At 49.2% G+C, this 20,031-nt stretch overlaps 9 protein-coding genes across 9 annotated transcripts; 3 read left to right on the top strand and 6 right to left on the bottom strand.

The window, feature by feature from the left end:
• Nucleotides 1–133: 133 nt before the first annotated feature.
• Nucleotides 134–1,951, bottom strand: K444DRAFT_654971 (rhomboid-domain-containing protein). The gene has a single exon (XM_024885975.1). The coding sequence runs from the start codon at nucleotides 1,872–1,874 to the stop codon at nucleotides 225–227; it is 1,650 nt and encodes a 549-aa protein (XP_024732884.1). The 5' UTR covers nucleotides 1,875–1,951; the 3' UTR covers nucleotides 134–224.
• A 45-nt stretch (nucleotides 1,952–1,996) lies between these two features.
• K444DRAFT_85870 (uncharacterized protein) lies at nucleotides 1,997–2,922 on the top strand. Its single transcript, XM_024888762.1, has one exon. The coding sequence runs from the start codon at nucleotides 2,186–2,188 to the stop codon at nucleotides 2,789–2,791; it is 606 nt and encodes a 201-aa protein (XP_024732883.1). The 5' UTR covers nucleotides 1,997–2,185; the 3' UTR covers nucleotides 2,792–2,922.
• A 294-nt stretch (nucleotides 2,923–3,216) lies between these two features.
• Nucleotides 3,217–4,560, bottom strand: K444DRAFT_537393 (uncharacterized protein; the record flags this gene model as incomplete). Its single annotated transcript, XM_024875461.1, has 1 exon — nucleotides 3,217–4,560. One exon carries the CDS (start codon nucleotides 4,558–4,560, stop codon nucleotides 3,217–3,219), a length of 1,344 nt encoding a protein of 447 aa, XP_024732882.1.
• A 1,790-nt stretch (nucleotides 4,561–6,350) lies between these two features.
• On the bottom strand, nucleotides 6,351–7,691 carry K444DRAFT_633490 (uncharacterized protein; the record flags this gene model as incomplete). Its single annotated transcript, XM_024883618.1, has 1 exon — nucleotides 6,351–7,691. One exon carries the CDS (start codon nucleotides 7,689–7,691, stop codon nucleotides 6,351–6,353), a length of 1,341 nt encoding a protein of 446 aa, XP_024732881.1.
• A 723-nt stretch (nucleotides 7,692–8,414) lies between these two features.
• Nucleotides 8,415–10,352, top strand: K444DRAFT_617060 (nucleoside hydrolase). The gene is made up of 6 exons (XM_024881041.1): nucleotides 8,415–8,645; nucleotides 8,697–8,799; nucleotides 8,849–9,018; nucleotides 9,074–9,108; nucleotides 9,159–9,437; nucleotides 9,493–10,352. The coding sequence occupies exons 1-6, from the start codon at nucleotides 8,606–8,608 to the stop codon at nucleotides 10,225–10,227; spliced, it is 1,362 nt and encodes a 453-aa protein (XP_024732880.1). The 5' UTR covers nucleotides 8,415–8,605; the 3' UTR covers nucleotides 10,228–10,352.
• A 56-nt stretch (nucleotides 10,353–10,408) lies between these two features.
• Nucleotides 10,409–11,111, bottom strand: K444DRAFT_654966 (LSM-domain-containing protein; the record flags this gene model as incomplete). The annotated part of the gene is made up of 3 exons (XM_024885974.1): nucleotides 10,409–10,881; nucleotides 10,933–11,009; nucleotides 11,087–11,111. The coding sequence occupies 3 exons, from the start codon at nucleotides 11,109–11,111 to the stop codon at nucleotides 10,687–10,689; spliced, it is 297 nt and encodes a 98-aa protein (XP_024732879.1). The 3' UTR covers nucleotides 10,409–10,686.
• Nucleotides 11,112–11,408: 297 nt separating this feature from the next.
• K444DRAFT_645602 (vacuolar protein sorting-associated protein 26B-A) lies at nucleotides 11,409–12,525 on the top strand (the record flags this gene model as incomplete). Its single annotated transcript, XM_024885103.1, has 4 exons — nucleotides 11,409–11,625; nucleotides 11,676–12,148; nucleotides 12,197–12,338; nucleotides 12,389–12,525. 4 exons carry the CDS (start codon nucleotides 11,409–11,411, stop codon nucleotides 12,523–12,525), a joined length of 969 nt encoding a protein of 322 aa, XP_024732878.1.
• Nucleotides 12,526–12,700: 175 nt separating this feature from the next.
• K444DRAFT_85812 (uncharacterized protein) lies at nucleotides 12,701–16,547 on the bottom strand. Its single transcript, XM_024888761.1, has 3 exons — nucleotides 15,827–16,547; nucleotides 13,725–15,776; nucleotides 12,701–13,676 (listed from the first exon to the last, which is right to left on the bottom strand). Exons 1-3 carry the CDS (start codon nucleotides 16,473–16,475, stop codon nucleotides 12,826–12,828), a joined length of 3,552 nt encoding a protein of 1,183 aa, XP_024732877.1. The 5' UTR covers nucleotides 16,476–16,547; the 3' UTR covers nucleotides 12,701–12,825.
• Nucleotides 16,548–18,660: 2,113 nt separating this feature from the next.
• Nucleotides 18,661–19,972, bottom strand: K444DRAFT_633485 (uncharacterized protein; the record flags this gene model as incomplete). Its single annotated transcript, XM_024883617.1, has 2 exons — nucleotides 18,661–19,914; nucleotides 19,964–19,972. The coding sequence occupies 2 exons, from the start codon at nucleotides 19,970–19,972 to the stop codon at nucleotides 18,661–18,663; spliced, it is 1,263 nt and encodes a 420-aa protein (XP_024732876.1).
• Nucleotides 19,973–20,031: the final 59 nt, after the last annotated feature.

Genomic DNA, 20,031 nt, shown 5'->3' with positions numbered 1-20,031 from the left:
TCAGTATATTAGATCTCTTTAAAAACCACATAAGTGCATAGCTGACAGAATTCACAGGAATGACAAATCAACACGCGATGTACCGCAATAGGGACTTAGAAAATTTAGATTTGCGACAATTTTTTTGTGGTTGATGAGCCTGCGAATGGCAGACGAGAGACACTCTAGCAAAGAGGGGATGCATTCTCATATACATTACTATTACAAGCACATATATACACGCATTACGTTCTACCTCCGCTGATCTTCTCAATGGCTCCCAAAGGATTCTTCCTCTCCTCCTCAATTGCCTTCCTCCGTCTAGCCTGCATCCTCAACATTTGCGCCGACGCAATTCCAGCAGCATAGCCACCCAAATGTGCCCAGTGATCCACCATAATAACCGCACCCATCTTGTTCAACGTCGCGATCTCTAAGCCTATCAAAAAGACTAGAAATCCTAAAGCCGAAATGGAGAACCAATCTTCCGGAGGAAAGACCCCAAAGATCCTGACATTCTCTGTACTATTCAAACACAAATATGCAGCAATGATTCCGCAGATAGCTCCTGAAGCTCCTAGAGAAGAAGAAACGAAATTGTTTCGCAGGACCCAAGAGGTTAGGGAGGTGAAGCTCGCAATTGCTCCGGACGACATATATATGGCGAGAAAGTTGGCACGCCCAACCTCTTCATGGAGCCGTGTCCCCACAAACCATAACACGGTCATATTGACACCAAAATGGTAAATGCTTTGGTGAGAAAATGTGCTGCCGATGAGACTGAAGGCTCGCGGATATCCTGGAACAGTGATGAAGAATTTGTTGAGGACTCGGAACAATGCAGGAATATGCCACGCGCAAAACACAACTGCGTTTGCGAGAAATATGCCTATGATAGTCGCGGCAGAAGGGGGCATGTCTGGCCACATTCTCCATGCAGGTCTGGGAGGGGTGTATGCCCGTGTGAACATGTACGAAGCAAGTACAACTCCAATGACAATGAGCGCTGAAGGCCAGAGCCGCTCGAATTTACTCATCTCTGGAGGCGTATCGGGCAAGACTTTGGCCCGTTCTACATAGTGCTTAAGTCTTGGATGTTCGCCTCGTCTTCGAAGCTCAACGTGTGACCGAGCACAGATTTCCTCCAAAGTACCAGTGTTTTGTCGAATCTCGTCCGCTTGGTTCATCTTCGCCTTTGCTTCCGTCTTCTTGAATTCCCTTTCCTTCGACTTCCTGATAGCATCGAGCCCACTCTTGCCGTAAATATCCTTGCCGTTTCCCGAGTTGGGTTTGCAGAGCCCTATCCTCTCTGCGTCCGAGACAATCTGCAGTTCCTTTTCTGCCAGCTCTTGCTCCGCTCTGAGCCCTGCACATTGTACTTCATCCACAGGAATATTCTTCCTCAACCATGCCAATGCAGCATCATAAAATTGTTGTTCGTAGCCAGTGCTCATCAGTCCTGGATCTTCTAATGTTCCTGCTACTCGACGGCCATGTAAGACTCTGAGAAGCCCATGCGCGGTCCTGGCATCAATGATATCCCCAAAAATTGCCTTAGTTTCAGCTTGTGACAAAGGCTGTGCTCTATAATCAAGACCGTCCTCATCTACATATTGCTGTGGCAGCTCCCGAAATTTGGTGACTATCCGTTGTGAGGTGAATGTGCGGTCGACAAGCCGGTACGCTGGACTTGGTGTTTGCCACAACCTCCAAGATGGACGTCTTTCCCCAAGCTGCCTTTCTCTCCGCCGAAATGGCAACGATGATGTGGAGCATGGACGAATAGACCGTTGTGCGAGCCTTGCGGCAATGCTATCGACTTTGTAGCATGTTTGGAAGATGGTTCGAAGATTCAAACACGAAAGCCGGGACGTTGCCGGCCAAAGACTGTTCATTTCCACCTCTGCTATCGTGTCATGTTGGAAGTCATCAAGGTCGAGCTCAAACCAATGTATCTTGATTTCGAATGGCGCTGAAATTTGGAGTGAGTTCTGGGTTATCGAATCATCATTTTCCTCGGACTTCTAGTTGTGCACGGTCCATTTTCGAGGAAATTCCGCGCCGAACGGCACGTCTTCCTCGTTACCTGCAACTCACAATTTACTCTTAAAAACCCATACTTACCACCCGACCTCATTATCTCCATCCCACATTTCCACAACGTAACGGCACATTCTGCGAGACTCATATACAACTTGCGAGCATTATGTCCAACGCAGCGACCCCCATCTCACCAGCCCGCTTCGCCGCTGCCCTCAAAGACCTCCCCTTCAGCAGTCTCCACCTTAAAGCTATGGAAATCCGCAACAACATCGCACACCTCGACTACTCGAACGAACAATTGAAGCCCTTCGCCGATGGCACCGATCCCTCCTCTAATGGTCACCCCGACCAAGATTGCATAGACGCCATCAAGGAAAACGAGACTGTCATTGCCAGAATGCAAGAGCGGATTGCTTTGTTGAAGGCTGAGGTTGAGGGGCGGGGAAGCAGTTGGTTGGAGTTTCAAAGTGCGGAGGAGCTGCAGGAGGGCGATGAGGCGTTGGTTAATGGAACGGAAGAGGGTGATGGTGATGTGGACGTGGAGGGACAAGAGAGGAGTGAGGCTTGGAGGGATGGGACATTTCAGACTGGACGCATAGTAAATGGAGAGGTCAGGATGGGTGGGGAGAGTGCAATAAATGGGGCGACGAATGGCACTGCAAACAATAGCGGTGGAAGGCTAGATGATGAGGCATTGAGGAGAGTAATGGAGGAGAGAATGAGAGCTTTGGTTAACGAAGGTGATGAAGGGGAAGGCATGCATCTTTAGAGAGATGCTGAAGATGAAAAGTTATGTCTGCACGAAAAGCTTGCATTGTCGGCGTTTGATACCAAGGAAGGAAAAGGTTATGAGAGCTTTCACTCAGATTCAAGTAATATCTTACTCTTTTCACATGCACGCAAATGGTGAGCTCGAACTCCAGACTTTCATATGGTCATAATACCTTTTTGCATTCAGAAACCCCTGTCCAAATAGTCCCAGCATCTGCGCGCATCCAAAAGTAACGCCATGCAACCTGTCCCAATGCAATCATAATTTGGAAACCCGATACCAAAACACCCGCTTGCATGCTAACTCATACCTAAACCTTAATGCCAAATTTAAGACCGCTAAAAGAAGGACGGAGGACGAGCCACTGAAATTTGAGAATCGAAAGATTGAGCTGTTGGCATGCCGGTATTCTATGCTTGCTATCAAGACGTGGGATCAACAAGGCCTGCGTTTTCGGTTGCCGTAGGTGGAGGAAATTTGTTCGTTGCTAGGCCAGGAAACTTGGGGTCAACGCTTGGAATCGATGCAGGCATTGCATTTGCGTTTGGTGTGAGCCTATGAGAGGGCGAAGGAGCCCGAGCATTCGCGTTATTTGTAGAAGGAGCCGACAGTTCGCGAAGGGCGGGAAAATTATCTCCTCCATCGGCGGACTGAGGAACTACATTTGAAGAGCCGAAAATCGTCGTGAGCACTGGCCTGTTGGGTTGTTCAGTCCTGATCGACGACGCGGTCGGAGGAGTCGAGGGGACAGGGACGTGTTCGATAGTATCTCTGGAGCTTCTTGCTGACGTCGATACTGAAATCGGTGGCGGTTTTCGTTTCCTTCTGGGTACTTCTGACCCAGAGGACTCCAAACTCGAGCTTCTGCTGCCGGTATCTCTTGGTGCTTTGGGACGGCTTGACATTGGTGTTTTTGATCTAGATTCGGCTCTTGACGTTGACGAGCGTACTTCAAGAAACGTTGGAGTTTCTCCTCGTTGCAACTTTGCATCCACAAGTCTTTCAGTGACTTGCCGACTCAGTGGAGTCCCTTCCCCGCCCTTCCGGCTTAGGTCGCTGCCGGCGCGACTCCTATTTACTCTCTCTTTGCCTTCCATTATTTTTGCTGGAGGCGGAGGTTGAAGCATCCATCTTGTCTCATCCCTACTGGAGGGCGCAGTGCTCACCACGGGTGGGTGTAAATCATTCACAGGAGGATTCCTCGCTAGGTAATACGTCCCGGGATTTTGCTCTTCCTTCCCAGGACCACTTTTGCTTAATCGACCCTCTAGCAGACGGCCAGCTTGTGAGCCAGCCTTCGCAATGGCATCGATAATTCTCTGTCCTGGTCCTGGAACATCGTGGCCCCATAGTGCTTCGTCTTCTCTTTGATATCGTTTCCTATTCCAGCCATCGCCGGAAATACGGGTTCCCTCTGTACCGGCTGTAGGACTGCTTGGGGGCTCCGAACTCATTGCACTGCTCCCAGCATAACTGCTTCCCTGCCCCGCTGTGTTGAGAGCCCTCTGGCTTGCATTCTTGCTCCCATTCTTATCCTTCTGTTTCGGAGGCCCTGGGCCCATCATGATTTCCTCCGTCCAATACGGATTTGTAGAAAATGGCGATGGATGCCGGTACAGTCCCGGCTGTTCAGTCTCTAATTCATGTTTCTCGGCCCTCTCTTTCTTCGCTTGTATCTTCGCTTTGCGTCGATGGTTGATCTTGGCACAAGTGCTGCAGGAAAGGACATAAAAGGCGACAGACTGCAGAGCAACATCGAGAGACATGTTCCCTGATTTATGAAGGAGGGGTCTGTCGTGCGGTGGAGGCTTTCCGTTATGAATGCATGAAGAGTGATTTCTTGTGGTTGGCTTCGGGGTTTGCGTGTGGTTTGCGGGTGTTTCGGGAGGCGATTACGATCTTCAACAAGGTATATGCTGTGAGCGAGGGGGTCTTTTGCAAACAGATTGGAGATGTTGGGCGGGGTCTTTTGAAGTCTGAAGGCGCACAGCTTGAACTGAGTTCGTTGTGCTGAGCTGATGAAAGGGCAGTCGATTGAGGCGCAGGCTTTCCCGTCGTAATAGTTTGCCTGAATGCCCCCGGATGGGTCAATTGCAGTCGAGCGATGTGTTAGGAATGATTGAGGACTTTGGGGCGCAGTGGGGCGTCTTTCGTCAATGGGCTTTGTTTCGGCGTGGGTTCGTGGAGGAGGTCGAGCCTTGAACTTGAACAAAGAGTATATCCAACGTCAAGATCGCATAGATTGACTCCTCGTATTGGGTACTTGAGCTGTCGAATTGCGGCAACCAGGTGTATGGATACGCATGAATAGTTAGTGGAGGTGTGATGTCAAAGAATGAAGCCCCTCTTCTGTCTGATAAACTGGCTCGGAGCTGGTGGAATGGCTCCTCTCGAGACTGATTGGCACGGGACGAGTGCGTGGGCTCCAATTTAGAGCGCTGGATCCACCTTTCGGACTTTGAAGATCCTCAAATGCGCAAAGATGGCATACCTCGAAAGAACGGTTGTCCTTGGATGTTCTGAGGCCTCACGACATCGAATGGGTTTCAGGTGGGAGGAGGCAAGATCCGGACCCTTTGCACCTGGTCCCTGTCCTCGTACAGTACAGTAGCCTGATTGGGGATGTGCTTGGTGTGGCAGCGAAAGCAGATGCAGGTCAACGGAAAACCCGCGACCGTGCAGAAAGTGGGGGCTCAGTGGGGTAGAATGAAGAGAAACCGGATGTTGATTCTTTTCCTGACAATCAAAGCTTTTTCGAGTCCAGATAGAGTGGAACATAGGTCTATGGATGCCACAGCCTTTTCAAGAGTAAAGCTGCATGTTCCTGCAAAGGGTCATTAATTGGGCCGCCGGCAACTTTCCCAACGGTGTGGCTGGATTGGGCAAGTCGGAATTTGTGCCCACCTGCCATTGACGGCATAGAATAGAAGCTGTCCCACGTTCCCGCAGAGCAGAACGTGAGCCGTGCTCATTTTGTTATCCTTAGGGCTTAGCTACTGCGAATTGTTTATGCACATGGGAGTTTTCCTTGTCCAAAGCCGCCTACTTGGCTATGTCATCTGCAACGAGGAAGTTCTAGAGTTGATGCCTGTATTGTAGGGGTGCGCCATCTACGGTCAAGCAGTGCTCTGCAGCAGCAATTCTGATGTTCTGATGGTACACGTGAAGTTTTGAAGGAAATGATCTTTTGAAAGAAACATGCCTTGATCCCAGCAATTTTTTGTGGCCCCTTGTGTGTGCTCGAAACGAAGTGGAATCTCGAACGCCTTGCCACCAACAATCGAGGGGATTTTGAGTACATGTTGCGGCTGGTTATGCAATACCCTCCAGCCCGAATGCCATACCATATGCAAAGATGTATAAAGCCAAAGGCTGTAATGCAGAACCACGCGGTAGCGTCAATGTACAAAGGAAAAGAAATCGAAGATTGCATGTGTTGAAATGCCAAAATGTCGAGGTGTTGTCATGTGGATGTTGAGCCAGAATCCGTTGTTAGTCGGGTTGACCAACTAGAGGACCACATCGATATCGGCAAGTCAACAGACGTGCAGCGTCCTTATGAGACCTCCCATTCCGAGTCCTGAGTCACATTGATCTCCTCGCGCAACATGCCGTCCTCGTCAATGAATTCGGAAGTGACCTCCCACTTCTGACCTGGGCCAGAAGGACCACTGGGCTTTGGGGGGGCATAGTCGGGAGTATCGTCAGTCGAACTTTGAGATTGCTCCGCCGGCTCCTTGTTCCTCTGTGCCGCCTTCTTCTTCTTGTGCTTCTCGACAATCTCCCACCTAGTTGAGGCCTCAGTTGCATATTGGACTTGATCCTCAAAGCTCATGTGCGCATACTGAGCCTCAAGCTCAGCCTGTTGACTGCCCCAGATCTGGCCATCAGCGTACATCTCTTCATCTATTGGCTTCGCGGCAGACTTGACTGCTGTCGGCTCAGCAGCGTCAGCGGTGGTTGAGGACTCGTCGGTATCGAGAAGGTCAAAGTTGTTTGCTGATGTGACCTTTCCTTTTGCGGGAGCATCAGGAGTCTTGCCAGTCCAAGCAGAAGATGATGGTGCCTTGGCGGCCATGAACGCGCTTCCATCCTTTGCAGCTCTGCCCTCAGCCTCTCGGGCAGTGCGTCGTTGCTTCTCCATCATGATCTTTCGTTGTTGCTCTTCCTCCTCACGCTGTTGCTTCTTGGCTTCAGCCTTCTTCTTGTTCTGGCGCTGCTTTTTGGTCTCAGCGGTCTCGGATGTGGGAGCCATCTTTTCCTTCTTTGCTTTCGACGGGTTTGTGGGTGAGGTAACTCGCAGGACTGACGGGCCCGGAGCAGGCTTCTCTAGCATGTCAGAGACACCGTTTGTGACTGGTGAGGTAATGGTCGTCGCACTCAAGTCCGGGGAATTGATGGGTGATTGATCGTCGTCTGCGTCTCCACCAGTGGTTGAAGACGGAGCTGTTGCGTTGTCTGAGCTTGTCTCCGCAAATGCTTTCTCCTTAGCTTGAGTTTGCTTCACTGATTTTGGCTTCAAAGCCGCCTGCGACCTAGCAACAGCGAGGGTGCCCGTCTTCGCATTCGACATTTGTCGAGCAAATTCTCGGTTGTTAATGCTCTCATCATCTCCGTTTGTACCCTTCGCTGTGCTTGTGAATGCTTGTTCATCGTTGACAAACGGCTTCACCTTCTTTCTCTCTTTCTGAGATTTCACCTCAGAATCACCACCACTGTTGTTGCCATCCTTCCGACCTCGCTTTTCCTTTTTGTCTTTGTGGTTTTCAGCTTCCCTGCCCGCTTGCTTTGGTAGTGCTCGTTTGTTCTTGCTCTTTCTTTGGTTTGTCCAGTAATAGTAGGTAACTCCGGAAAGAATCACAACCGCCCAACCACCCACAGTAGATACCGTTGGCATCTTCGTGCCACAGTGCCACTAAGTAGTGGTACGTAGCAGACTAGGGAAGGATGATGTCTGTATGTCAGGGATGTTGGGGTCAATTGACCAGATCGACAGCCGAGTCAGGAGCGACACTGGCAGTCAGTAGCCGTATTTGAATGGATGGGGACCAAAAGAGAAGCGGTAGGAATGGAAATAGATGTATTGAGGTAGGGAAGTGGTAGGAAGGTCTTTGAGGAGATCTGTACAAGATCGCGCGGTCGGAGGGAGACGTGTCGAATCCAACCAGTGGTTGTGAAGGTGATGAGCTTGCCGTTGTGGCCAACGTATCAACACAAGGTTGACTACGGGCGTCGGAGGGAAAGGCTTATCGGCTATTATAGCGTCCTTCCAAGTGTGCAGGGCAAAAGCGGCGCTGAGCTTTAATATCCCAAGTCAAATTTAGACATTCATTTAAGTAGAGGGGCAGAAAAGGATATTCCGGATTTTCTGGGGCATTTGAAGACAGTAGACTTGGAGTATAACAGTCTGGTTGTACATTCAGAGAGGCAGTCTTTGCAATGTCCTGCATGACTTGGTACATTGAAAGGAGTGCCACTTTTTCTGTCCCCCAGGAGGCAGTTCGTTCTTTCCCTTTAGCGACTTTGCCGATATCAGACCGCCTTCCTTGTCTGGACATGCTCTGCCCACCTGGCAGGAAAGCTTCCCGCAAAGAGGACTAGTCCGCAACTCTTTGATCTGAATGACTTCCTGTGCACAGTTCTGAGCTGAGGGAGCAATACACGCCATCATCATTAGAAAGCCAGGATACTGCACCCATTTCATCTCATCGAAGGTTCCTCAACATTTCTGCTCAAGTCAAAGAGACCTCTACGTCAACATCAGAAACCCGTCAAATCCCTGTGCCCTCTGACCAAGGAGTTTGATCAACAATGGCTGCTCTAAACCGCATTATCATCGACACCGATCCTGGTAGGTTTGATATATAAGAACTCAAGAGAACTTTCAACTAAGTACCAAAAGGCGTTGACGATGTTCTGGCTATGCTCCTTGCTTTCGCGGCAAAGCCCGAAGAACTTGACATTCTTCTTATATCCGTAACTTATGGAAATGTCGAAGTTCAGAGGTACATCACTATATTTATAAAATGTGATGCTTGTTGACACCACTCCAAGTTGTTTGCGGAATGTTGTTGCCCTTTTCCATGTGATTGATAAAGAACGAGAGTGGCGAAAAGCTCGTGGCCAACTCGAGGGCTTCGAGGCTATGTTGTCTTCAAAGCCTATTGTGGCGGTTGGCGCTGATCACCCTTTGGAAGATGAGATCTTGATGGCCGATTACTTCCGTAAGCCCTCATCCGTTGGGAACAGTTATGTTGAAAAGCTTACAATTCTGCTTAGATGGCATCGATGGTTTGGCGGGCGTTCACATATCGGTTTGTGATCTAAGTAGTAATTAAAGAACAAACAGTACTAATCTTAGTAGCACCCTCATCTCTCGCCGTCTGATGCTTGGAAGACATTATTCCAGCCACCTACAGCTAAGGCCAGTGCCGAGGAAGTGGCAGAAGCGCAAGAACTTGCGGCTCTCACGACGTCTTTCAGAGCTTCCCAGGTCCCCGCACATAAGGAAATGCTTCGACTTCTCAAAGAAAACCCTCGAGATTCGATCACCATCGTTTGTGTCGGCCCACTTACGAATTTGGCATTAGCTGCGGCAGAAGATCCTGAGACATTCCTCAAAGTCAAGGAGGTAGTCGTGATGGTAAGCCTAGCTTCATACTTCTTCAATCAATTCACAATACTAATATTCCCGGCAGGGAGGTGCTATTGATGTGGAGGGTAACATTACCCCTGTTGCTGAGTTCAACACCTACGCCGATGCTGTTGCAACAGCAAGGGTTTTTGCGTTAACTTCGCCCAACCCCTCTTCAACATTCCCTCCATTGCCGTTGAAATTATCGACTCTCGCACCCTACCCTCGCCAACTGTCAAGGCCGCTCAAGCTAACCCTGTTTCCCCTCGATGTCACAACTCCTCACACCCTTCAAAGATCTCATGTTTCAGCGAAGCTTGACCCACTAATCAAAGCTGGATCTCCTTTGGCGGAATGGACTTCTGCATTTGTGCACAAGACACTTGACAAGATGGAGTCTCTCACCAGGAAGCAAGCAGACATTGGACTAGAGTTGCATGATCCTTTGCCAATTTGGTACATGCTCACTCGATCAGCTCCATCCTGGATGCTCGCTCCCAAGGCCCCTGAAGATATAAGAGTTGAGACCGCTGGTCAATGGACAAGGGGAATGCATATCATCGATCGTCGAAATAGGAAGAAGGGGGGAGTCTCACAGCAAGTCAAGAGCCCTGGCGCTGTTGACATTTCGAACCCGATGGAGAACCTCACTATTGCAAAGGCTGAGGATGAGGGTGATGCCCCAGGAGACAACGGTGGTTGGCTTAGTCTGGCGAAAGGCAACAGGATCAATCGGATTATCTCGAGCCCCGGCGAGGCTGAATTTGGACCATATCTATTGGAACGAGTATTTGGTTAGATATGTAGGGTTTTTTTTGGACGTTGGCATGCACCCTTTTTGATCAGCACACGAACAGCTAAGCTCAGAAGTATAGAATAAAAACGACATATTCCAATAACTAGTAATTGTCTACTGAATACCAAAGTAGAAGGTTCGCAGAGGTTGTCGTTCTATAAGTGAACTAACTAACTGAAGTCTTGCCCTTGCTTCACAGAAAGACGAAGCATGCAGAATCAAAGTTGGGAACTCTAGAGGTCTTGTAGTCCAAGACTCTTATTTTCAAAATCACTAAGGGCTTCGCATTTCTACACGCGATACTGACTATAACAAGCTTTCCCAAGCTGCCCGAGCAAATATTCGACCAATTACAAGATTTGGGCCTTGCGCTGATCTGTGATTTCTTCCCAACGCCAGATATGCAACATTGCTTGTTGGTATTCTTCCCTCCATTTCCACAACATCACTCTGTATTGCTCATCATGAATGCTTGACTCCCCCAACAACAGCTCCTCTAACTGCCAGCCAGTTGATACTGTCATCTAATTCCTCATCCACTAGGCCAACGACAACCACATTGTCCCCTCTAATCAAATACAGCCCATGGGGAACCTCACTCGACGGTTCTGGATCATCTGGTGGTCGTATAATGCGTTCTGTAGTTTGTGACAGCACCTGAATGTTTTCAGCATCCGATTGTAATAATTCAAGGCAGTGGAGACCTACCAAATTTGTCATCTGGTCGCATGAAAGCAGCATTCCCACCAGCGTTCTTGAATCGCTGGTCAATACCAGGACCTTCTCTACCCGGCTGTCAGAATGGGCTGTAAGCTTTGCAAAAGAACTGTGAAGTCAAGGGAGAGAGGAAAGGGGAGCTTACTGTTGACATAGTTTTGGAGAGACATTGCGGAAGGTTTCGTAGTCGCTGCCTGTGTGCGGCGCGAACAGGATGGCTTCAGGACAGCTGGACCTCTTTCGACAGGCGGTACCTTTTCGTAGGGTTGTTGTGCTATGCTGGTCTGTCGTGAGAGTCGAGAAAGTTTGGACGTTGTCAAGCCCGTGCATTGAAAAGGCTGGCCGCAGCCTTGTGGCTCGTGCTGTCGGTTGTGCCTGCGAGCTGCCAATCCGACATCAAACTCACTTGCGCGTCTTCCAGTACAATCAATCAGCCGCTCGGAGGCCTTGGAAAAGACACTGTTAAGATGGCATACTTCTTCTCGACGCCAGTCGACATCGACATTGTCCTGGATGATGGAGACGACCGGCAGATGGTGGATATGAAGACGGAGAAGGGCCGCAGAGAAAAGGCACCGCTTTACAAAGACGGAGAGTCTGTGAAAGGCGCTGTCACGATACGACCGAAGGATGGAAAGAGATTGGAACATACTGGAATCAAGGTTCAATTTATCGGGACCATTGGTAGGTCTCAATGCAGAATGCTGCAGTATATATACTCACCTGCGGCACAGAAATGTTCTTTGACCGCGGAAACCACTACGAATTCCTCTCCTTGGGCCAAGAGCTAGCTGCGCCTGGAGACCTTCAACATCCTCAAGCCTTTGATTTCAACTTCAAGAATGTCGAAAAACAATATGAGTCCTACAGCGGCATCAATGTCAGACTCAGATACTTCGTCCGCGTTACCGTATCCCGAAGAATGGCGGACGTAATCAGAGAGAAGGATATCTGGGTGTACTCGTACAGGATACCACCTGAGATGAACAGCTCAATCAAGATGGACGTTGGTATTGAAGACTGTCTCCACATCGAATTCGAGTACTCAAAGTCAAAGTACCATCTGAAAGATGTCATTGTAGGGCGCATATACTTCCTTCTCGTCAGACTGAAGATCAAGCATATGGAGCTTTCGATTATCAGGCGGGAGACGACTGGCGCAGCGCCTAATCAATATAATGAGAGTGAGACTTTGGTCAGGTTCGAGGTCAGTCATCTGGTCTCAGCTTCCAATAAACCTATTGACATTTGTTAGATCATGGATGGCTCTCCATCAAGAGGAGAAACTATTCCCATCAGACTCTTCCTTGGGGGGTTTGATCTTACCCCCACATTCCGGGAAGTCAACAAGAAGTACTCTACCAGATATTACCTCAGTCTCGTGCTTATTGACGAAGGCAAGCTGCTTCAGTCCCTCCCCTCTTTCGACATGTCTAACAACGTCCAGATGCACGACGCTACTTCAAGCAATCCGAAATCGTGCTTTACCGTCAAGCACCAGAAATTGCAGCTGGTGCGGGGCAGCAAACTCAGATCGCAGGTGCACCACCACCAGAGAGAGCGCAGGTTCCGCAGGCAGCGTAAGCGATATGAATGGAAGGAGTAATGAAAGTCAATGCTGTTCACTTGTAACATAGAGGTTTGGAGCTTAAAGCTCTTACGGCGATTATGGGAGATATGAAGAAAGGAAATTCATCATAAGCTTCGCTATCCTGGTCCCACTGGTTGAGATTGTATTTGACTGCGTTGATTTCATGGCGCTGGATTGTAGGAAGGTCATCAGCATTTCCACCTGTAAGGCGCAGTATCTGCTATCTGTTTTACAGAATCTCACTCCAGGCTCCATATCACGCCATGCTCTCTGCCCGGCCTTACTGGCTCAAATCATAAAACATCCATCTCATCTCCCCCTGCAAATGCAAACTGATTATTTTGGATCGCAGCAATGCGATCTAGCTCCTCCTGGTAAGCCCTCCTCAGATCATCCAGAGTAACCACCTTCCTCTTCTGTTGACTGTTCTTTCCGGTGGCCCCTTTCCGTGGAGGTTCTTCAGATAGGATCCAAGCTTGTTTTGGTTCTACGCAGCTCAGCGCATTGATAAGTGCGATGTACTGTTTTGTGACGGGAGTCTCGAGGCCATCTTCACCGATTATCTTGTCGCCATCTCCGGATTGTTGGAGTCGTTGCAGGCGTTCGAGAGAAATGGTCGCGGCACCGCGGAAGTCACTTCGCTTGATTCGCCAGGCGTAGAGGATTTTGTGGTATGGGACGCCGACTGTGACATCCACAATGCTTTGGCATTTCTGAGCCAGGATTGAGTCCACGGCGTCTTGAAGGCCAATAAAAGGGAGCTCGGTAAGTTGAGAAGCATAGGAGGACTCGCACATCTTGGTCACGAGAGTCCTGACAGAGGAATGCTGAAGCGCATTGTCGGTGAAAAGGGCAAGAATAGAGTAGGCGAGCTCGAAGCGTGCCGTTTGAATGGCAGCATTGAAGAGACGACTATGCATCTCTGTTCGGAGCAGGATTGCTTGAGGTTCTTGGTTGCCAACCTTCATGAATTGGAGAGACAGTCTTGCAAAATCAATGACAAAAGAGTACATTTTCTCTCTGTCAAATAGTGCAACAATATGAGCGTAGTACTCTGGCACACCTGCGTTCAAGAGATTCCTCTCGGTCTCGTCAAGGTAACCAGCGCTACGATGATCGGTTCTCTTCTTTGGATTTGGATATGCTAGATGTAATTAGCATCATTCTTTCTGAAGTTAGTGGAGGCTCTTACCCATTCCGAACGCAGCCTTCTTGAAGAGCATTGAGGCTGTGAGGGGTTCATTGGCGGCAAGACATGCTCTTCCCTGAATATAGGTGGAGAACGCATCGCGGCCAGCAAATCTTGAGAACTCTATGGCAAGATCGGCCCGGTCATGCTTGAGCAAAAAGCATTGTATAACGGCAGGAGGTGCCTCATATTCGCTGTCAAGGGCGCAGATCTGTATTATGACCTCAGTGACAACCGAGGACAGGGTCTCGTCTCTTCGTAGATCCAATCCGAACAAGTGTCGAAGCACGCCTTCTAAAACTGTCAATGTCTCCAATCTTGGCGGTGGCTTCCTCGTAGGGCTCGTGGCCTTCTCGGAGATGGAGTTGGAGCGCTCAACCTTCTTAAGCGGTAGAGAAATCTGCGTGCTCGCAAGCCAATTTACCAACTCAAGCCTCGCGAACATTGGCATGAGTTGACCAAAAACTGCTGCGGTCTCGAACTGAATTCCCTCTTCCCCATGGTTGACCTCCACTTCTAACAGGACGAGGAAAATCAGCTGGTCGAGGCAGACATTGCGATGCAATTCAGTCGTCTCCTGAACTCCTTTCAGTACCAGTTTGTTTCCGAATTCTGCGAGCGGAAGAACTTGTGGCCTCTTGTCAAAATCTTCGGCAGTGTTCATAAGTTCAAGCATTGCTTGATAGACATGTTGGGTGACACCTTTGAAGTCTCCACCGAGGCCACTCACAAGTTGAGAATATTCATCGTCGCCTATCTGGTTGGAGAAGTCGCACTTATCGTAGAATGCACGCATCCTCGCAGGATCGGTCAATGACGGCTCCTGGAATATCTCTTCTAGAAGCATGGCCTTGCAACCGTGGATGAAATGGTCAGACAGCGAGTCCCTGAACGAGGCTGCAGCGAAGAGTGGCCGAGCTATGTGTTGAGTTCCTGCGGGTACCATTCCGTTGTTATGCCAAATTTTCTCGAGGCCACTACAGTCTCGAATTGCAGTGATTCCGTCCGCCAAGATTACCCAAGGCATCTCCCCTTGAGGATCAATGACCAGCGACATAGCTTCACCACGTTGCTTGTCTAGTTCTAGCAGCAAACGGTAGAATCGGCGCCATTGAGTATCCGTTGCTGTCCGGAACTCCTCGTAATTCATGTTGTCACCAGATATATGTTGTAGAGAAACAGTCGATGCGATGATTGCACACATTCTTTCAGGGAGGCTCCCTGATCTTCGCGCTGCTTCTTTAGCCGACCCCAAGCCACGAGCATAAATCGCAAGCCCGGTTTCAATAGTAGCTCCGGTAAATCTACCTGGGAATAAGATGAAATCTAGCCATTTATCGGTCATATCTGCCGAGTCACCAGGAAATGCCGCAGGGAGGGGAGTCTCGCGGAGAGTCTCTGTGGCCATTGCCTCCCAGCTTCCCTCCCATGCGTCTCGTAATCTAGAGGTCGAGCCACTTTGGAAATTTAGTTTGTGAAGCCTATATGTTACGTTGTTCTTCCATAACGCCCACAAGGTGAAATTGTTGGCGTTGGATCGATCCAGGACGACGGAGAAATCTGCCAGAGTCCATATTTCGGAAGTGGGAGTTTGTGGTATTAGGGTGTTGTCGGGGAAGAGATCTACCACTTCGAGGTTTCCAGCTTCGTTTGGGGTAGCGTTCCAGAATTTGAACTGGCCAGTTCCAAGAGGAGAGAATGTGACGCATAGAGCGCTCTCATCATTATCTCCAAAGACCTTGACCAGCTGTGATTGTGATGGATCAATGACTTTCTTCGCCTCTTCATGCAATTCAGTCTCCTGGTTCAACATATCTCCATTATAAGCCATCCTTCCAGCTGCCAGATTCCAGATCCGAAGTCGATGATCTAGTGAGACCATGAAGACATAGGAAACGCCATCAATGATTGCCGCTGGGGTTGCTATAGAGGTAGCCGAGGATAATTCGAGAGAGTGTTTGCCATAAAGGACTGTGTTGCTGCCTCGTACGATCATGCTCCGCAGATTTTGTGTCCAACTGCCAGCGCTGTGATGTGATTCTCTCCAGACAGAACCTACTCATATCAGCATATAAATAGACATAGCTTACAGCGGGTAGGAATACCGTCGCCGCCAGAGTTCCGATCTAGCTTCAGCAAAGACCCGTCATGAGCAGAAATCAAGAGATCGTCCGCTCCTAGAGTAGCTAGCCTATGGGGAAGTTTAAAAGAGGCGTGGGAGACCCATGACTTGCACCAGTCATCGACGTTATCTTCTGTACTTGAGGGCTTTCGAAAGAAGTCTGGACGCAGGGTGAGAGTGTAGAGGTGCTTGCTTTCGGTTATGACGAAAATGCTCAATATATCATGATCCTTGGAATCTGACAACGCGATACATCCAGGTGTAATCGGACTTGGGAAGTTCAACCGCAACGTAAGGTTCGCATCCGCAGAGTTGCTCGGCCTAGAAACATCTACTGCCCGGACAGAAAGCACCTTTCCATCTTCCAATACCCTCCAAAGGAAGCTCCTGGGGGACTTGTAGTGGGATCGGTGGTAAATTGAGGCCGCTGTTGCCAAATGACTTCGTCTAAAAGCAACCTCATCTTCTGCAATCGGGATCTCGGTGACTTGGGATCGTTTCTGGGCCGTTCTTGAAAGAATTGTTGACGCGCCATGGGGAGGTAAACGGATCGCAACGGTGGAGCCTTGCGTCGCCGGTTCGAGATCTAAGCGTGTCTCCTTGTAGGCATAGAATGGACTTGGAGATTCCATCTTGCCTCCATCAATCCGGGTTGCTAGAAATTCGTGGCTGAAGGATTTCGCATTTTCGTTGCGGTGGTGTTGACTGGCGCGATTACAGGTCGCAAAAGCTCCTCACAATATGAAAGCCTAAGCTCGGCTACTGAGACAAGACAAGTTACAGGGGTTCAGCATTTTAAGCTTCACTATCAACTTCAAGTTCAGTTGATGAATAAGTTGCACAATTATTTGATCTAATCTGAACTACGCACAATAAAGTCTTTATTGATGAATGCAAGCCGAACTGATAAACCATACCAAAACACCCTTTCCATGCACTCTATGAAAATGCAAGCTGAGTAATAAGAGAGCTTCGTTCCTCATTCCGTCCGTTCCAATAGCGTTAAACCACATTAATAACACATTAATTAAACACCTAGTCCTTGTCCAGATCCTTTGGACTCGGGTCGCCGATCCCGTCTTCGTTGATAGCAAACAGACAATCGCTCTCTGGCAAGCAAGGACTATCGTAGATCTTGCAAATCCGTGTCTCTCCACGACCTTTCTTCAGACTCAACCGGGTCGTACTAGCATGAGCGATGATGTTTCCTCCGATTGGCTTCTTAGGATCCGGATTGAACATTGCACTAGGTCCGCCATCAACTTGGGCAACGACTTGATTGGTAATGACGACCGCGATTCCGAATTCGTCTGCCAAGCGTTGAAGTGTTCTCATGAACTTGGCCAAATGGGTCTGTCTGGAAGACAACTCCCCTCGTCCAACAAAATCTGTTCGATAGAGAGAAGTGGCACTATCAACGATGAGAAGAGAGAAACGCGTCTCACACATCATCGCCGAAGCTTGGTTGAGCAGTTGAAGCTGATGGTCGGAATTGTAGGCTCGGGCATATGCAACGTTGTCGAGAACTTCCTCTCCGGATAAACCGTATCGGTTGGCAACAGCAAGCAGACGGACTGGTCGGAAGGTTCCCTCGGTATCAATATAGAGACACTTTCCTTCGCCGCCTCCCATATCGAATGGTAATTGACAAGTCACAGCCAGAGTGTGACATATTTGACTCTTTCCGGTTCTGAACTCGCCAAAGATCTCAGTTACTGATCCTGTCTCAATGCCTCCTGCAAGTAATGTATCAAGCTGTTTTGATCCGGTGGTGATCGATATCAACTCGCTTCTTCGCTGATGCATTTCGGTGGCGGTGGTGAATCCCATGGGTACAAGCTTTGACGCTATGGATCTATCAGCCAGGCTCTGGTCACTTGCATTCGGAGTGCAAACCCTCTGTCAATATCTTTGTTGCCTTCTGCTCGGAGATACCCTTGATCTGCTCGAGAATTCTTCGTGGAGTGTATGCAACAGATTCGACGGTGTTGTAGCCTCCATCAACGATCAATTGAATATCACGCTTTGTCAGACCCGCAACACCCTAAAAGGCACGAACATCAGTCATGTCTCTGTGCTCTGCGATCATCCAGACTTACTTCCAGAGCGGAAAGTGGCGTTGGCGCCCCGGGTCCTCCGACTCCACTATCTTCAACGCCCGACTGGAATTCCTCTATCTCTTCGGTAGTCATGTTGAGAATTTGCAAGGCACCAATCTTATGTCGTGGAACCGTGTTTGAAAGGGTGCTTGCAGTTGTTGCTTGGGTGGAGATCGCAACTTTCGATGGGTTGTTGACTTCGCGACGCGTCGCGAGGATGAAACAACTAGCGCGCTGTCACGTTTAAAAGTGGACCTGTCCCTCAATACTCTCTTATTCTCGAGCTTGGAACGCTGAATTGTCCAACCATCCTAGAGACCATTTTGAGAATGAAAGACTCTCCTGGTAAGTTGGTTCAGTCCATACCCATGGGTATCGTATATTCATGCATTGCGAGAACTGGAAAGAATAACTTGGAGATGTTTCATTCAGGCCTGGAGCAAATCTAATCTAGTTGAACGTGTTGCACGTTTATCGAGTACAGTACATTTCTAATTTTGTTGGCCAAGCATATGGATTATGCTCACAACTTATCCTCTTTCCCTCATCACTCGTTCTGTACCCAACTCCCCAGTTGCAATAATGGTTATGTGACCCTGCTACCCTTAATCAACCAACAAGCTACCCTTGACTTGATCCGAGCCATCACCCCATTGTCTTTGCCTCAACATTCCGACGAGCTAAATACTAAGACTCACTGAATGTTGGCAAACATCTATCAGCCCGAATTGTGTGAGACGTGTTCCTTGAAAATCCGGTCTGCAGGACTCGAGGCCAGTTGTCCCGTCATTGACGTCCGAGGCTTCTTCTGGAGTTTCGATTGTCTCCTCTCCCCAGAATCTTCATCGTGAGATGTATCTCCCCCTTTCAACTCAGCAGGAGTTCCAAACGTTCCGGCAGGCAAAACCTCGAAGCCAGAATTGACCTTACGTACTACCTTATTCACATGCAGCTCCCCAGGTACGAACGGAGATGGGGAGCGGGCTTGGTGGGAAGACTCGGCCGGAGGTTCGCTGGGCCAGCTAGGGCCAGGGTTAGTCGGTAAGTGTTGAGGCTTGTAGGTTCTGGGTGCTTCCAAAGGACTCTCCATTGGAGTTGCAAAGGGATCTGAAGTTTCGGAATTTGGAGAGCCAGCAGGAATGGAGAAGTATTCGGGTTTAGAGCTCTGAGCTGGAACAGAGGCCCAAACTGGTTTGCTTGACGTTCTCGTCGACTGTTCATCCAGACTAGCGCACTGAGGGAGTAAAGACTGATTCGAGCGCGATTTGGGATGATGTGAAAGGGTGGCATCAGAATCGTCAGAGGTTCCGGAGGAGCGCTCGTTGTCTGCGGCGGAAGACGAATCAACTTCTAAGTGGGTTCCACGAGATCCGCGCGGACGATGTGTATATATCTTTTTCTTCGGTGACGGGGACTTGCCCTCCAGCTGATCAAGCGTTGTTGCATCGTATTCTCCATGGCTTCCAATACGGAGGTGAGACGATCTTCGAGGCTTGTAAGAGCGCGAGGCTGGGCGCTCAGGAATTGTTGCATCTAGAGTCCCCGTGGTTGGGGCCATGCTCGGCTCTCCAGTTTCGTCATTTGAGAACTGTTGTCTTTCCTGTCTCGAAATCGGTCGGACCCCTTGAGCGGTCACTTCATCCGTGGCTTCGGCACTATTATTCGAATTATGGGGAGCGACCATATCGGAAGAGCCGTTGCGTAAATGTCCCAGCTTAAGCTCGCTCGGTATTGGCGTGGTGGACTGAGAAATCCAAATCCCATCAACTGTGATGCCGCTCTGAATTGCTCTTACGCCGAATGGGATGTCATGGCTTCTCCGAGACTCGACTATTTGTCCACTGTTTCTCAGCTCCTGAATCCTCATTCTCTTCTCCTCGTCCACCACTTCCTGCTTCTTGACGATCCTATTCGTCCATAGGAGTTTGAGATATCCGATACAAAAGACTCCAAGAATAGCAAGACCTAGAATCTTGGGACCGTCAGCCACAGTTCCAAGGAAGCAGTGCTTCGTCACTCACGAAGGTCATCTTCTCCCACAACGGCCACGAATAGAAGAACATGGTAGTGAGGGTGTCGGCGGGGATTA

This window comes from Hyaloscypha bicolor (assembly GCF_002865645.1).
Source record: "Hyaloscypha bicolor E unplaced genomic scaffold K444scaffold_124, whole genome shotgun sequence".
NCBI lineage: Eukaryota > Fungi > Ascomycota > Leotiomycetes > Helotiales > Hyaloscyphaceae > Hyaloscypha > Hyaloscypha bicolor.
Note: the sequence above shows the minus strand (reverse complement) of the source record. Positions and strands in the feature narration are given on the sequence as shown.

What these genes read in the sequence shown, in the direction of transcription:
- K444DRAFT_85812 (XM_024888761.1), bottom strand. Translation starts at nt 16,475, where the DNA reads ATGGAATCTCCAAGTCCATTCTATGCCTACAAGGAGACACGCTTAGAT. An exon ending in TCGGAACTCTGGCGGCGACG is followed by an intron (nt 15,777 to 15,826) that starts GTATTCCTACCC and finishes TGATATGAGTAG; the next exon opens with GTTCTGTCTGGAGAGAATCA. An exon ending in GAAGGCTGCGTTCGGAATGG is followed by an intron (nt 13,677 to 13,724) that starts GTAAGAGCCTCC and finishes AATTACATCTAG; the next exon opens with CATATCCAAATCCAAAGAAG.
- K444DRAFT_654971 (XM_024885975.1), bottom strand. Translation starts at nt 1,874, where the DNA reads ATGAACAGTCTTTGGCCGGCAACGTCCCGGCTTTCGTGTTTGAATCTT.
- K444DRAFT_85870 (XM_024888762.1), top strand. Translation starts at nt 2,186, where the DNA reads ATGTCCAACGCAGCGACCCCCATCTCACCAGCCCGCTTCGCCGCTGCC.
- K444DRAFT_617060 (XM_024881041.1), top strand. Translation starts at nt 8,606, where the DNA reads ATGGCTGCTCTAAACCGCATTATCATCGACACCGATCCTG. An exon ending in CTTGATGGCCGATTACTTCC is followed by an intron (nt 9,019 to 9,073) that starts GTAAGCCCTCAT and finishes AATTCTGCTTAG; the next exon opens with ATGGCATCGATGGTTTGGCG. An exon ending in TGGCGGGCGTTCACATATCG is followed by an intron (nt 9,109 to 9,158) that starts GTTTGTGATCTA and finishes TAATCTTAGTAG; the next exon opens with CACCCTCATCTCTCGCCGTC.